The 16,536-nt window shown below is 48.5% G+C and overlaps 2 protein-coding genes across 5 annotated transcripts; one reads left to right on the forward strand and one right to left on the reverse strand.

Moving 5' to 3' along the window:
• Nucleotides 1-342: 342 nt before the first annotated feature.
• Nucleotides 343-16,527, reverse strand: NFKBIL1 (NFKB inhibitor like 1). 3 transcript variants are annotated; one of them, XM_063632537.1, is made up of 4 exons: nucleotides 16,424-16,527; nucleotides 10,218-10,494; nucleotides 1,322-1,543; nucleotides 343-1,150 (listed from the first exon to the last, which is right to left on the reverse strand). In XM_063632537.1, the coding sequence occupies exons 2-4, from the start codon at nucleotides 10,480-10,482 to the stop codon at nucleotides 561-563; spliced, it is 1,077 nt and encodes a 358-aa protein (XP_063488607.1). In that variant the 5' UTR covers nucleotides 10,483-10,494; nucleotides 16,424-16,527; the 3' UTR covers nucleotides 343-560. The 3 variants fall into 3 exon arrangements, with proteins under 3 accessions (XP_063488607.1, XP_055118936.1, XP_055118935.1); XM_055262961.2 differs by lacking the exon at nucleotides 16,424-16,527 and adding an exon at nucleotides 10,905-11,043 and having other exon boundaries at nucleotides 1,367-1,543; XM_055262960.2 differs by lacking the exon at nucleotides 16,424-16,527 and adding an exon at nucleotides 10,905-11,043.
• On the forward strand, nucleotides 11,850-14,170 carry ATP6V1G2 (ATPase H+ transporting V1 subunit G2). 2 transcript variants are annotated; one of them, XM_055262967.2, is made up of 3 exons: nucleotides 11,850-12,168; nucleotides 12,433-12,533; nucleotides 13,055-14,170. In XM_055262967.2, exons 1-3 carry the CDS (start codon nucleotides 12,087-12,089, stop codon nucleotides 13,226-13,228), a joined length of 357 nt encoding a protein of 118 aa, XP_055118942.1. In that variant the 5' UTR covers nucleotides 11,850-12,086; the 3' UTR covers nucleotides 13,229-14,170. The 2 variants fall into 2 exon arrangements, with proteins under 2 accessions (XP_055118942.1, XP_055118943.1); XM_055262968.2 differs by having other exon boundaries at nucleotides 12,027-12,168; nucleotides 12,433-12,455; nucleotides 13,097-14,170.
• Nucleotides 16,528-16,536: the final 9 nt, after the last annotated feature.

Below are 16,536 nucleotides of genomic sequence, written 5' to 3' on the forward strand. Positions count from 1 at the left end.
GAGGAGGATGTGGTTCAGCTTGGGGAGCCAGGGAGGGGAGGGAAACTGGTTTTGTTCCCCTTTTTGCCTCTGTTCGCATCTATTTCTCCAGCCACAGATTGCAGGGTGGAAAAGACCCCAGTGTAGGGAGTGGAGTGAGACTGGATGGCAAACTGGGCCTTCTTAGGACTGAACTGACGGGTCATGCAGAGGCTTCTCGCTCCAGCTTAGAGCCCGTGTTAGCGTGTGCGTGTGTGTTGCAGGTGTGTAGGAGCTGTGGGTTTCAGCAGGCGGGGCGGGAAAGGAGATGTCATGGGTGATGAAAACCACAGCAATGGAAAAAGACAGAGGAGACACTGGGAGTGAGACGTGGAACCAGGTCTTATTAGGAAACGGCAGAGTCAAGGAGCAGTGGTGGCGGCCCACACCCCCCACCCCCACTTGTTACAACTTTCGCTCCCACCCATATCCTCTGCTGAGCAGCACCTGGCTCTTCCTTGTGGTCCCTATCCTTTCCCTTACCCTTCCTTCTGCCTCATCCTGAGGCTGCAGCCCCGAAGTTTCTTGCTTCTTCCCTAGGGTCACTTGAGGGCCTCTGCATGGCGATTCAGGGCCTGAGAAAGGGCTGTCACTGCCCCCATCACACGGCCCAGCTCCCAGGTCTCAATCTGGCTTCGGAATCGCTGCAGGAAGCGGTCAGGGTGCCAGCGGACCTGCTGGACCCTCAAGTACCTCCTCAGAGCCCCCTGTTCCTCCAAAGGGGGGCCCCTGGCCACCAGGGCTGCAGCCATGGCCTCTGGGTCCCCTCCCCCAGGGCAGGGCCAGGGCACATCACCAAATCGCCAGAGGCTGCCCCTCCCTGCTCCTCTGGGGTGCTCTGCCCTGGGCCCGGCCCTGGCTGGCTTGGGTTCTCGGTCCCCTAGAGCCTCCTGCACCCTCCTGGCTCGGCTCTCACGCAGTTCTTCCTCCTTGGCCCGGGCTCGCTCTCTGAAGAGCCGCTGCTCCTCCTCCTGCTGTCGCCAGCTCTGGCTGGAGCCCTCAGCCCGTGGGGGTCGAAAGGATCCCTCTGCTTCTCGCTGCTGCTGCTGGCACTTCTGGGCATGTTCCCGGGCCAGGCGATCTGACCAGGCTGAGAAGGACTCAGGTTCCTGGGTTTCATGGGAGGAATCACCTGTTTGGGAGGGTGGGATGGGGGTAGTTGGAGAGAGGCTGTGAGAAGGTGACGGGCCCCAAGAAGCAGGGAAGCAAGAGGAGGGGGCAGAGGAGCCTAGTGTGACGCATTCATGCAGATGGAAAGCGGCCAGCAGGGAAGGGCAGCTGTGGATAGCAGTGGACTTCTCACCTTCAAACCTCCCCATGACTTCCTGCCACTCGTCCTCCAGCTCACCCTGGAGCTTCTGTCTCCATTCCCGCTCCTTGGAGGCATCATCTTCTTCCTCCTCTTCAGCAGAATCCCAGGGGGGTCCCCAGCCCAAAATTTGGCCAGGGGTCTCCCCATCCTTATTCTTTATTCCCATGGCAGAGGGACAGCGGCTTAGCAGCGGGAGGAAGAAATCGGTGTAGGCTGTTGGTGGGAAAGCAAGGAGCAGAAGTTAGCTGGGACTCCCACTCCTCGGCAGAGCTGCCATCTTGAATCCTGCTGGTCACTCACTCCCTTGGTCTTAAAGCAATGGAAGGGTGGCTCACAGGGATGCCTCCTGGGTATTAGGAAATAACCATCACTGATAAATACAGACTGATAGTTTACCACATGCATGATAAGTGTGGTAGTTTAAAATATTCTCGGCCAGGCGCGGTGGCTCATGCCTGTAATCCCAGCACTTTGGGAGGCAGAGGCGGGCGGATCACGAGGTCAGGAGATCAAGACCATCCTGGCTAACACAGTGAAATCCCATCTCTACTAAAAAATACAAAAAATTAGCCAGGTGTGGTGGTGGGCACCTGTAGTCCCAGCTACTCGGCAGGCTGAGGCAGGAGAATGACGTGAACCTGGGAGGTGGAGCTTGTAGTGAGCCAAGATCACGCCACTGCACTCCAGCCTAGGCGACAGAGCAAGACTCTGTCTCAAAAAAATAAAATAAAATAAAATAAAATAAAATTCTTACTTGTGTCTCCACAAACTATTTCAGCGTCCTAGAAGTTCTACCATGCCAACTGACATTTTCTGACCTGCCTCCAGCCACCAAAGCAGGGCCCAAATTCTTTGACTATGTATTCCACTTTTCACTTAAAAATATTGTCACTATATAAATCCCTTATTTTCTCACCTGAAACCATATATCAGACTGGGAAAATATCTCAACGCTCTACTCTGGGCCATTAATAAATACACAAATATGTAATACTTATCTTTTATTATCACTTATCAATAAACTGAGTAAAATAAATGTTTTCAGGGAAATTTCTCTCAGCCAGCCTTACCGGGGATGATGGGAGAGGGGTGGGGAGGTGAACCGGCAACAACTATGGCCGGCGGCAGAGCAAGCTCTTTCCAAATGACTGCTGACCTAGGGCAGGGGAAAGGGAGTGGAGTGTGACAGAGGGTCTCACCCATGGGCTGAGAGAAAACAGGAGAGGAACCGACGTTCCTGAACTCCCCTTTTCTTCAGTCCCAACCTTGCTGCATCTGGCTCAAGGTTAGCTGAGTGCCATGCTACTTCCTTCACTGCCAACCCAGGCACCCTGGCCAGGCCCACCTGCTGTGGCCGCCAACCACCTCTTTCACTTGGGGGATAGAAGCAGCGGAGGGAGGCAGCCTTCCTTCCTGTGGACCTACTTTCTTTCCCCGGGGTAAGAGGAAATGGGCTAGCAGTCCTTAAATCTTTATTTGGTAGTGCTGCAAAGTACTGTTTACCTGGCAGAAAGCTGGAATAGGGGAAGGCAAGTCCAGGAAGGCAAGAAGACAGAATGGCTCAGGTGTGGCTGGCGAAGGCCCACCATCCCTACCCAAATCACATCAGGGTGGGGGGAGGCACTTCTCCCTAGTGCTGCTGTGACCTGTCACAGACCCTCTCAACTTGTCCCACCCAGGGAGTACCTGGTCCTGTCTTTCATTCGCATGTTCCCCACCTGAGCTCACTGCAGGGGTGAGCGTGGTGGGTGCTCAGGCTTGCATGGGAGGTTTACATTCATAGGTTTTAAGGAGTAGGGCCTCCAACTATAAAAACATAATATTAAACAGCCACTACAACTGAGGCATGTGTTGGAAAAAAGCTGGCGACCAAACTGTAGAAAGGATCAGATGTGGCCAGGCACGGTGGCTCACGCCTGTAATCCCAGCACTTTGGGAGGCTGAGAGGGGGGTGGATCACAAGGTCAGGAGTTCAAGACCATGGTGGCGTGGTAGCATGTGCCTGTAATCCCAGCTACTTGGGAGGCTGAGTCAGCAGAATCACTTGAACCTGGAAGGCAGAGGTTGCAGTGAGCTGAGATCGTGCCATTGCACTCCAGCCTGGGCAACAGAGGGAGACTCCGTTTCAAAAAAAAAAAAAAAGAAAAAAAATAGACTGGCAAAAAATATGTAAAAATTCTAGCCTATGGGTGGTGGGGCTGTAGGTGGCTTTCCCCCCAATTTTATTTGACATTTTAATGTGAAAGGGATATAATTAAGTTGAAATTTTCTTTTTAAAGAAGGAAGAACAAATTTGATAACTATTAACAGTGTACTGTGATCCCTTCCAGTCCCACCTTGGTGTACCTAAAAGCATACATATGACACATTTATTTGGAGATATGTAACCATGCTATAAATATTGCTTGGCAACTTGCTTCTTTCATTTAACATCTCATTTATATTTTTTCCACAGGAATATATACAGTCTACCTCATAGTTTTTGATGACTTTATAATTAGTGTTCCACTGTGTGTACAAAACAAATCTCCTCACCCCAATATCGACAGACTTTGTTTCCAAAATGTTCAGCCTCATGAGTATCTTACAGTCTTTCTGTGGGGGTAGACTTTCATAAGTGGAATTTCTGAGTCAAAGAACATGTGCAATTTTGCCAAACTGCTCTCAATAAGTTTGTCAATGTACAAGTGTGCCTATGTCTTCCTTTACCAAAATTGAATATCATCAACCCTTTTAATTTTGCCAGTTGGATAGATTAAAAAATTATTTTATTAACGACGTTTTTTTCTTTTTCATGTCTTTTGGCTATTTGTAGTTTTTTGTGAATGAATTGCTCATATTCTTTACCCACTTTTTCTTTGGAAATTATATATATTGATATGAGGGTTCTATATACTGTATGTGTTATACATATTGCAAACATTTTCTTCTATCTATCTTTAAAAAAACCTTTTTTTTCTTTTTGAGACAAGGTCTTGCCCGGTTGCCCAGGCTGCAGTGCAGTGGCATGATCTTGCTCACTGGGCTCAAGCAATCCTCCCACCTCAGCCTCCTGAGTAACTGGGACTACAGGACTACAGCCACGTACCACCACGCCTGGCTAATTTTGTATTTTTTGTAGAGACCAGGTCTCACTGTGTTGTCCAGGCTGGTCTTGAACTCCTGGCTCAAGTGATCTGCCTACCTTGGCATCCCAAAGTGTGAGATTACAGGTGTGAGCTACCGCACCTGGCCTAAAATTTTCATGTAGTTAAATCTATATCAATATATTATTTTCTGACTTTTTATTTCATTTCACTCTTAGGAAGGCTCTATTTTAAGATTATAAAACATTATCTGCATTTTCTTCTACTACTTTAGACGTATACTTATTTTTATTTTTAGAAATTAAAAAACTCAGCCAAGTGCGGTGGCTCATGCCTGTAATCCCAGCACTTTGGGAGCCCCAGGTGGGTGGATCATGAGGTCAGGAGTTCAAGACCAAGATGGTGAAACCCTGTGTCCACTAAAAATACAAAAATTACCCTGACGTGGTGGCGGATGCCTGTAATCCCAGCTACTTGGGAGGCTGAGGCAGAGAACTGCTTGAACCCGGGAGGCAGAGGTTGCAGTGAGCCAAGATTGCGCCACTGGACTCCAGCCTGGGTGACAGAGTGAGACTCTGTCTCAACAACAACAAAAAAGAAATTAAAAAACTCTCAAAAGTACAAAGTATAATACAATACAGAACCCCATTCCTACCACAGGGTTTGTTAATACTGTCATGTTTGTAATATAATTTATTTTAAGGAAATAAAATCATCACAGATAAAGGTAGTTTACCGTGATACTGCCTTCCAAATTTCATTCCTCCCCAGGCCATCTGTCCCATGAATTTGGTATGTACCTTCCTGTCATATTCAGGTGTTTAATCTGCTGGAATTTACTTTTTGATTAGGTGTGAGGTAGGACTCTTGTTTTTCCCTAGATGAGCCAAATGTTCCAATATCATTTATAAAATAGTTCACCTGGTCGGGCGCAGTGGCTCACGCTTGTAATCCCAGCACTTTGGGAAGCTGAGGTGGGTGGATCACCTCAGGTCAGGACAGGAGTTTAAGACCAGCCTGGCCAACACGGTGAAACCCCCATCTCTACAAAAATACAAAAATTAGCTGGGCATGATGGCAGGTGCCCAGCTACTCGGGAGGCTGAGGCAGGAGAATCGCTTGAACCCGGGAGGCGGAGGTTGTAGCAAGCTGAGATTGCACCATTGCACTCCAGCCTGGGTGACACAGCGAGACTCTGTCTCGGAAAAAAAAAAAAAAAAAAAAAAAAAAAAGTTCACCTTTCTCCAGTATTAGAAATGCCCCCTTTAGACCTGGTGTGGTGGCTCACGCCTGTAATCCCAGCACTTTGGGAGACCAAGGCGGGCGGATCACGAGGTCAGGAGTTCGAGATCAGCCTGGCCAAAATAGTGAAACCCCGTCTCTACTAAAAATACAAAAAATTAGCTGGGCGTGGTGGTGGGCGCCTGTAATCCCAGCTACTCGGGAGGCTGAGGCAGGAGAATGGCTTGAACCCGGGAGGCGGAGCTTGCACTGAGCCGAGATCATACTACTGCACTCCAGCCTGGGCGACAGAATGAGACTCCATCCCCCACTTCGCCAAAAAAAAAAAAAAAAAAAAAAAAAGAAATGGCCCGTTTATAGCAATTTACCAGATCAACTGTTCCCAATGCTCTTTAGTATGCTGGAGTTTCATACTAAGAAAAATAAACATAAAAACATTTTGGCCAGGCGCTGTGGCTCACGCCTGTAATCCTAACACTTTGGGAGGCTGAGGCGGGCAGATCACAAGGTCAAGAGATCGAGACCATCCTGGCTAACATGGTGAAACCCCGTGTCTACTAAAAATACAAAAAATTAGCCAGGCGTGGTGGCATACACCTATAGTCCCAGCTACTTGGGAGGCTGAGGCAGGAGAATCTCTTGAACCTGGGAGGTGGAGGTTGCGGTGAGCCGAGATTGTGCCACTGCACTCCAGCCTGGGCGACAGAGTGAGACTCCTTTTCAAACAAAACAAAACAAAACAGAAAACAGAAACAAAACCAAAAAACATTCTGTGGGATGGGCACAGTGGCTCATGCCTATAATCCCAACATTTTGGGAGGCTGAAGTGGGCGGATCACTTGAGGTCAGGAGTTCGAGACCAGCCTGGCCAACATGTTGAAACCCCATCTCTACTAAAAACACAAAAATTAGGTCGGGCATGGTGGCTCACGCCTGTAATCCCAGCACTTTGGGAGGCCGAGGTGGGTGGATCACCTGAGGTCAGGAGTTCGAGACCAGCCTGGCCAACATGGTGAAACCCCATCTCTATTAAAAATACAAAAATTAGCCGGGCGTAGTGGCAGGCTCCTGTAGTCCCGGCTACTCAGGAGGCTGAGGAAGGAGAATCACTTGAACCTGGGAGGCAGAGGTTGCAGTGAGTTAAGATGCTGCCACTGCACTCCAGCCTGGGGAACAGAGGGAGACTCCGTCTCAAAAATAAATAAATAAAAATTAAAAAATTAATAAATAAAAATAAAATAATTAGCTGGGCATGGTGGTGTGTGCCTGTAATCTCAGCTACTTGGGAGGCTGAGGCAGAAGAATCGCTTGAACCCAGGAAGCAGAGGTTGTAGTGAGTCGAGATCGTGCCACTGCACTCCAGCCTGGGCGACAAAGCAAGACTCCATCTCAAAAGAAAAAGAAAAAGGAAGCTGGAAGCTGAATGAGATGGGCCTTTCAACCAAGGAGTTAGAAGGCCATCTGGTGGCAGGGCTGGCAGGGGACCAGGAGTAAATAAGGCCAGAGAGGACACCAGGGTTTGGGAGTGAAGGCACTGAGCTTGGGTCCCCCTTTGGAAGACAATGACCTGAGAGCTGTGAGATTTCAGACAAGTTCCCGAACCCTTTAGGCCCTGCTTTCCTCATCTGTAAATGGGATAATATCAGTCTTAGCAGCTTCTTAAAATTCAATACAATAGAGTTGGGCATGGTAGCTCACACCTCACGCCTCTAGTCTCCGCACTTTGGGAAGCCAAGGTGGGCAGACTGTTTGAACTCAGGAGATGGAGAACAGCCTGGATAACATAGCAAAACAGTCTCTACCAAAAATACAAACAATTAGCTGGGCATGGTCGTGTGTGCTTGTAGTCCCAGCTACTAGGGAGGCTGAGGTGGGAGGACTGCTTGAGCCCACGAGGTAGAGGCTGCAGTGAGCCATGATTGCACCACTGCACTCCAGCCTGGGAGACAGAATGAGACCCTGTCTCAAAATAAACAAGCAAATAAACAATAAAGGAAATCCCTACCACCCTATCGGGGCATTTTGGCTGAGCGCAGTGGCTCACGCCTGTAATCCCAGCACTGTGGGAGGCTGAGGCTGGTGGGTCACCTGAGGTCGGGAGTTTGAGACCAGCCTGACCAACACGGAGAAACCCTGTCTCTACCAAAAATACAAAATTAGCTGGGCGTGATGGTGCATGCCTGTAATCCCAGCTACTTGGGAGGCTGAGGCAGGGGAATCTCTTAAACCCAGGAGGCAGAGGTTGAGGTGGGCCGAAATCGCGCCATTGCACTCTAGCCTGGGCAACAACAGGGAAACTCCATCTCAAAAAAACAACACAACAAAACTCCCATTTTAGCAAGGCAAATTGGGCTCACAGAGGTAAGCTGCATGTCCCTGTCAATGGCAGAGCTGGGGTCTGGATGCAGGTCTGCCTCGGGGTAATCTGCTCTTTTGCCTTCCAGGGTCCTGCCTCTTACAATATGAGCTGTCAAGTTAGATGCCTGCACTCGGTAAACCTACTCCGTTTTGAGTAAAAACAACAAGAAACAAATCTGAATATGCTAGCCTATCTCAGGTATGTTAAAGGAAATTTTTAAATAGGGGGGTTTTTGACCATTTGGGGGAGGTTTTAGGGGAGCGGCCTTTTGTCTATACTTGAGCTGGGGGATGTTATGGTTGTTCATCTGGATCTAGAGGTTTTCCTCTAATGTTCTTACTCCAGAAGGAAATCTCTAGACGGGGAAAGGTTTCAGCTTTTATTCTAGTAAGCAGGGCTCTACCTATAAAGAGCTGCTTCCACCACTCTTTTTTTTTTTTTTTTTTGAGACAGTCTCGCTCTGTTGCCCAGGCTGGAATGCAGTAGCGCAATCTCGGCTCACCACAACCTCAGTCTCCCAGGTTCAAGTGATTCTCCTGCCTCAGCCTCCCAAGTAGCTGAGACTACAGGTGCGTGCCACCATGCCTAGCTAATTTTTGTATTTTTAGTACAGATGGGGTTTCACTATGTCGGCCAGGCTGGTCTCGAACTCCTGACCTCGTGATCTGCCTGCCTCGGCCTCCCAAAGTGCTGGGATTACAGGCATGACCCACCGCACCTGGCCTCCACCACTATTATAATATCACCAGGTTCCCCATTTGAATCCTTCAGTGCCAAAGGTTTTGCAGAATTCAAATGTTTTTGGGACTTGATAGGGCTGACCTAAAAGTATACTCACTCTATATTAGGTAGCCCAGGAGGGCCTAGGCAGCCCCAAGAACCAAACACATGAGTGTTTCTGCAGGGAAATGTATGAATTTGACATCAGTAGGATAAAAATAAATAATAGTCTTACTTTAGTTCAGATTAGGTTTCTGTCACCAAATGAATTTTGGTGGCAGCCTGATGAAAAATGTTTGGTTCTCAGAGTGTTTTTGAGTTTAGAATTGTGGGTAAGGGAATATGGACCTGTTGATAACAAAAACAGGAACAAGGCCAGGTGTGGTGGCTCACACCTGTAATTCCAGCACTTTGAGAGGCTGAGGTTTGTGGATCACCTGAGGTCAGGCATTCGAGACCAGCCTGTCCAACATGGCGAAAACCCATCTCTTCTAAAAATATAAAAATTAGCTGGGTGTGGTGGCATGCGCCTGTAATCCCAGCTACTTGGGAGGCTGAGGCATGAGAATCACTTGAACCTGGGAGGTGGAGGTTGCAGTGAGCCAGGATCGCACCGTTGCATTCCAGCCTAGGCAAGAAGAGTGAAACTCCATAAAAAAACAACAACGACAAAAAAAGAGAAACAGGAACAACAATCACCAGCATATACCAAGTGCTTATCGTGTGTGCCAGGTACTCTAATTATGTACTATGTCAGTTGATTCTCAAAACATATATGGCACAACATGGGTACTCTGAACATGGGCACAATCAATGTACAATGCTATAATGTATAACACAGGACAATGTAGCTGTTAAAAGCATGGACACTCTATCTAGTCCATCTGGGTTATAATCTCTGCTCCACCAGTGAATAACTGTAACTTTGGCAAATGACCTCTATGCCCTGTTTCCTCAGCTGGGAAATGCGGGATAATATCAGTACTCACCTCCTAAGACTGTTGTGAGGATTAAATGTGTTACTTTATGAGAAATGTCTGACACATAGCAAAGGTTGTTATTATTTTAATTTTTACACATGGGCAAACTAAGCCTCAAGTAACCTGTCCAAGAATATGTAGCTATGAAGTGTGGAGCTGGGATTTGGAGCTGGGGTTTGAATCCAGGCAATCTAACTCCAGAGCCTACCTTCTATGCTATTTTTTGGCTACAAGCAAACAATCTGTCAAGAAACAAAGTAGCTACTAATCTAAACAGATGTGGAATTTGAAGACCAGTTGCTCTTTGGGGAATGTTGGGTTCTTCAGACAATGGTAGCTCAGTAATGTAAAGGCACAAATGACAGCCACATGCCAACTTGGTTAACTCCTTCCCTAGGTCCTGATGACCAAATAACTAGCTTATTTCTCAACTATTGGTTGGCTTTCATTTGAGGTCTGGTCAGCTGCTTATGACTTTGTTCCCCACTGAGCAGACTCACCATCTGGGCCCTGGCGGGCAGCAGCATGCAGTGCCGTGTCCCCATGGCGGTCCTGGTGGGCAGGGTCGGCCCCGAGCCGAAGCAGCAGGCACAGGGCAGGGGCATCGTGGCGGGCACAGGCCCGGTGCAGTGGTGGGGGCTGCCCAGCATCTACATCGAGGCCTGGGTGTCGCTGGAGGAGGGCCTGGGCCCGGACCAGCCGTCCTGCAGACAAGTAACGACGAAAGCGACGTTCTCGGCGTTGGCGGCGGGAAGTGGAGGCCATGGAACTCTTGGGCTGGGGAAGGAAAAAAGGCAGCAGTCAGGACTTCAGCCTTGGCTGGTCCTTCTCTCTCCATCTCTGACATCCCCTGTTGTTTCTCCCTTTGGTTCCGTTTTCTTCTAATATCTTCAGCAAGAGATGAGGCCTATCCTAACCCTGATCCTTTATCAGATGATAGATTTGAAAAAAAATTTTTTTGAGGGGGGTGATAGGATCAGAGGTTTAATTTTTTTAATGTAAAATTCGAGAAAAGGGTAAATAATTGGTTTAAGGCTCAGGAGCCCAGGTAAATTTTTAATTTTTAACAAAGAACTTTAAAAAAACCCAACAGGGCCGGATGGGGAAAATTTTTATCAGCAGAAATCTGAGTTTTAAAAAGTCACAGATAATCTCCAATAATGATCTAGAAATTGAATATCATGTACCCGGCAGACAGATGTGGAGGCTTCTTCCTCTGGAACCTGGGGGGAGGGGTTACTCATCAGACCTGCCCCCGCCCCCCCAAGTACCCCCAGAGCTGTAGGCCCAAGGCCTGTGTTTAAGAAGCTCGGAGACGGGTGGCGGGAAGGGCGGAGACACTCCAGGCTGGAGGAAATGGCGCAAGCAGAGACTCAGGTGGAGGGCGGAAGTGAACTGTGAGGGGCGTTACCGGATGTCGTTCTGCCCCGACAGGGTGGTACTTGGCCAGATCTCCCGGGGGAAACTAGGGAACTTAAGTTAAAGGGGCCGTCTGAAACCAGAAGACTGGACTAGAGGCGAGGAAAAGGAGGAGAGGGGAGGGGAGGGAGAAAAGAGAGTTATTTGGAGGTTTTTTCCCGCCTCCTCTAACTTGGCAGAGAGAAGAGATGGTTCAGTGATGGACGAAAAGATGAGAAGACAGAGAAAACAGGGGAGATAAAGACAGGATAAAAATCACATTAAACATGGAAAACAAAAACAAAAACCACAGTGGGCCAAGAACAGGGACAGATCAAAAAAGAGAAGAAATACAGACAAAAGACGGAAGAAGACTACCGTAGGATGCGGCAAGTGAGATGCAGAAATTTGGACTTGAGAAATATGTAGAAAAAGATGGAGATGTTAACAACAGGAGGCAGGGGAGGGGGCGGGGTGGTGGAGAGAGAAAGGGAGTTAGTTTAGAATTAAGCCCAGAATGCTCTCTTCCCAACACAGGTTGCATGATGACATCCTTACCTTTTCACCCCATTCACAACCCTTTATGCTTCCTCTGATACCACCAATCAAGTTCTCCTTCTCCCACCTTAGTACTCCCCCCTCTCTGCCCCTGCCTCATCCCTAGACCTTTCCGACTGGGATAGCTAACCTGTTTTAAGCCCGCAGCTTTGGGCCTGGTCTCTGCTGCTCCCAGGCGGCCCCTTTGGGTACTGCCTGAGCAAGAAGTGCTGAAGAGGAGGACCAGTCATCAATAGGAGGATGAGATTGGGAGAGACACTCGGTGCAGGAGGCTGAGTGAAAGGGGAGCACTAGGACCCAGGGGTAGTGGAGGACTGCAGCAACGAGCTGGAGGAGGAGAAGTAAGCGGTGGGGGGTGGGAGCCATCTGGTACTTTGACAGCATTCAAAACAGCATCGGCCATAACAACAGAAATGGCCAGTCAGTCCCAGGGTATCCAGCAGCTTCTGCAAGCTGAGAAGCGGGCAGCTGAGAAGGTGGCAGATGCCAGAAAGAGTGAGTCTCCTCTGTCCTCCCTTGGGAGTCTGGAAAGAAAATTGGGCGTGGGGGACAGCAAACATTTTGGGAAAGCCCAAGGCTGGTGGGAAGACAGCTAGGGTCTGGAGGCTGGTTAGGAGGGAAAAAATGGATGGATATTAGAATCTGGCACCTGGTTGGCTGAGAGAAGGCTGTATAACTTTCTGGAAGGGACTGACTCCTGCTATTACATTGTGTGTGTGTGGGTCCACCCCCACCCACTGTCCTTTCTTCTGCCTCCAGGGAAGGCCCGGCGACTGAAGCAGGCAAAGGAGGAGGCACAGATGGAGGTGGAGCAATACCGCAGAGAGCGAGAGCAGGAATTCCAGAGCAAGCAGCAGGCGGTGAGTTGAGGCAGAGTCGGGATGAGACCCCGGTGCAAGTTGGTGGGTGCATCTAGTGAGATGTGTTAAGGGTGACTCAACAAGAAAATATGGTGGCTGAGGCTGAGGGGACCCTGGCAGGGACCACAACATTGGTGAAACTTTGTGATGATATGTAAGAGAGTCTGCGAGTTTTGAAGGCCACATAGAGCTTGTGGGTGGAATGCCACAGTCTGTGTAAAGTATAACATCTATGTGGAGTATGATTAACATTTGTGGTGGAGGGTAGAGTTTTATGGTTATGGATGGTGAGGTGGTGGGGATATTACGGTCTGTTTTAGGATGAAGTTGCATGTTAGGTTTAAGGGGAAAGGGGACTGTGTTGATCTCTTTGGCGTTGGGATATTTCTGTGGGATGGGGGTAGTTTCTGAGAGGGCCTTTCTTCTAGGCTTTGTTTCAGGATCTTTCCCCTCATATGCCTGGACCCTTGTCTGTTTCTGCTTTTCCCTTTCTCTCTTCCACCCCTCTCCCTACCCGCCAGGCCATGGGCTCCCAAGGGAACCTGTCCGCTGAGGTGGAGCAGGCTACAAGGCGCCAGGTGCAGGGCATGCAGAGCTCCCAGCAGAGAAACCGAGAGCGTGTCCTGGCCCAGCTTCTTGGCATGGTCTGCGACGTCAGGCCCCAGGTCCACCCCAACTACCGGATTTCTGCCTAGGGCCACCGTAGGGCCTGATTCCTTCTGCCAGTTCCCTCCCTCAAAGAAATCCTCCAATCAGAATCACCTCCCACCATAATCCCTGTCTTCTTTCCATCCCCTAGAAATCCCGGGAGGCAGGATCCAATAATTTTCCTGTGACACTTATAAATATCCTGCTCACATCTGAATCTCCTTGTTGTTCTTTAACCCTCACTGGGACTTTGTAAACTTCCAAGTCATTCTGACCTAAACCCTCTATGAAATTTGTAATATGGGGAAGTAGGAATGTGGAAAACATCCTGACTTCAGCATCTGGCAGATGTGGGTCCCTCTCTTGACCCTGTCACTTGCCGGCTGTGAAACCGGGACAAGCTACTTAACTTGGTAGCCTCGATGTCCTCCTCTGTGAAACTGGGATAATAATAATGCCTACCTTGTGAGGGTTGCTTCAATGATTAGGAATCATTCTGTAAAGTCTAGCACAGTTCCTCGCATGTTGTAGCAGTGATTCAGTAAGTAGCAACCCTGTGATACTATTACCACCACCTGCTCGCTGGCCAAAACCTACACAGCTGTTTCCTCACTTCCATCACTGGCTCTCTAATTCCACTTGTTCATTCTGTGACCCTAGTTATTTTCTGAATAATTGGTTCTTCTCTTTTCCCAGAGACCTTCTGATCTCCAAAAAGAGGAGATGACTACATTTAGCCCCCCTCTTATAATTCCAGGTAGAGAACTGCATTTTGTAGCCTTTGTTTTTCTTATGCTGATCTTTGTCTTTATTAGATTTTCCTCCTTTCCTATTTCCCCAAAGACTTATCAGATGCTCATTGCTTTCTAAGAGCTAAAATGATACTGTGTTCCCTCATATGCATGCCCTTCCTTTCTATATCCTTGACACCTTACTTTTCCATTGTAACAATAAAAAAAGTATCAATAAAATAATTGTCGGCAAATAAATTGGTGAGTTGAAGCAGCCTCCTTTTGCCTCATCATTTCTCATTTTCAGTCACTTTGTTTTTTTTTTTTTTTTTTTGAGATGGAGTTTTGCTCTTGTTGACCAGGCTGGAATACAATGGCGTGATCTCAGCTCACTGCAACCTCTGCTCCCGGGTTCAAGCGATTCTCTTGCCTCAGCCTCCCAAGTAGCTGGAATTATGGGTGTGTGCCACCACACTTGGCTATTTTATGTATTTTTAGTAGAGATGGGGTTTCACCATGTTGGTCAGGCTGGTCTCAAACTCCTGACCTCAAGTGGTCCACCTGCCTCGGCCTCCCAAAGTGCTGGGATTAGAGGTGTGAGCCACCGCGCCTGGCCTTCAGTCACTTTCTTGTTTTCTGTTTACATATTCCCTAAACAGCCCAAATGGCTATCCTTTGAAACTTGTTGGAGAAACAAGAACAAGTAGTACTTTATTATTTCTCTAAAGTGAGAAACATGGTTCCTCATTTGGGAATCTGAGGACTATAGATGGCAACTGTAGAGAAAAGCTGGAGTGTAGGAACAAGTGCTCTTTGCCCCTTTACCTTGCATTTTCTTCATAGCACTTACTGCTACTGGTTTTTTGAGACAAGGTCCCGCTGTGTTGCCCAGGCCGGAGTTCCAGCTCACTGCAGCCTTGACCTCCTGGACTCAAATGATCCTCCCACGTCAGCCTCCTGAGTAGCTGGGATTACGGGCGAGTGCCACTATGCCTTGCTAGTTTTAAATTTTTTTGTAGAGATGGGGTCTCACTGTTGCCCAGGCTGGTCTGAAACTCCTGGGCTCAAGCAATCCTTCGGCCTCGGCTTCCTCAAGGGTTGGGTTACAGGCCTGAGCCACTGCACCCTGACCACTTATCGATACTTGACATTATATTTGTGTTTATGTGTTTTCTTCCCTGTAATGTAAACACTGTGAGAACAGGGCTGTTCACTGCTGTGTCCCCAGATCCTAGGACAGCATGTGGCACAAGGGAGGCAGTTGATAAATACTTTTGAATAAATTAAATGATACTTGGGAAAATACCTTCTATGACACCATTCTTGAATTGTTACTTCGTCACTGAAGACAAGCTTACTTCACCAAGAATTTGAACCAATAAGGTAACCTGTAGCGTATTTACTAACCAGATTCTTTGAGCAGGGAGGCAGAATACAATAGAGAATGAGAGATGTTTGCATCCTGGCTGTAACCTCACCAGCCGTACTGCTTGAGATATGTTGCTTTGCTTCTGTCAATAAGATGAGAATAACAGTACCTACTCCTTAGTATTAAATGATTAAGTGTATTAACAGGAAGAGGGCCAAACGTTTGTTGTTTTATTACACAGCAGGACATCAGGTCTTACTTTTGTAGCTCCCCATCTCAAAGACGGGGATGGCAAATGTTTCATTCAGGAAAAAAATCCAGGTTGAACAATGGGGCTGTTGGGGCGGGCCCAAGAACATTCTGCTCGAATTAACAGTATTAATGGGCCAGGCGCGGTGGCTCACGCCTGTAATCCCAGAACTCTGGGACGACGAGGCGGGTGGATCACCTTAGGTCATACATGGGTGAAGCCCCGTCTCTACTAAAAAAACAAAAGTTTACTGGGCGTGGTGGCGGGCGCCTGTAATCCTAGCTACTTGGGAGGCTGAGGCAGGAGAATCGCTTGAACCCGGGAAGCAGCGGTTGCAGCGAGTCGAGATCACGCCACTGCACTCCCGCCTGGGCGACAGAGCGAGGCTCTGTCTCAAAACAAAAACAAAAACAGTATTAATGGAATGTAGTATAACCCTCAAGCCCTACTATTAACACTTGGGGCCGAATCCAGACCCCGTCTTCCAGCTCGAATTCAGAACACCTTCCTGACTCACTGGCCCTAGGGCATCAGCTACCTCGGACAGCATCCTTTTGGGAAAATACCGCCCACCAGCCCCACGACTGGGAAAGAGTCGGGCAACACCCCTGAGCACTCCAGTTCCCTGAGACTTCCCTCCTCCCTCCCCTCAGCTAGGGCCCGCCGTTTCCTACTGCGTGCCCAGCCGTCCTCAGGTCACCTTCACTACCGTGCCAAGGACCCCGTGGGAACTCTCAGCCCTCGCCACACTCGTTCCTCGCGCATCCATGGGGGGGTGACTAGAGAGAAGACCTGCGTGGCAAAAACCTAAACGAAGAGATGAGGGGCATGGAGAGGAGTAGGACAAGAGAAGAAAGATAACAGTGGGAGAAGACGTTAGTTTCCTTTATACCTTTTGTTACTGGCGGTAGCAGGGAAGTTAGAAACGGTTTTAAAACAAATTTCAGACAGGCATTTTCCAAAGGCAAGCCTGGAGCGCACGGATCTGTACAACCGCGGAAGGCC

Source organism: Symphalangus syndactylus, chromosome 23 (genome assembly GCF_028878055.3).
Source record: "Symphalangus syndactylus isolate Jambi chromosome 23, NHGRI_mSymSyn1-v2.1_pri, whole genome shotgun sequence".
NCBI classification, from domain to species: Eukaryota; Metazoa; Chordata; class Mammalia; order Primates; family Hylobatidae; genus Symphalangus; species Symphalangus syndactylus.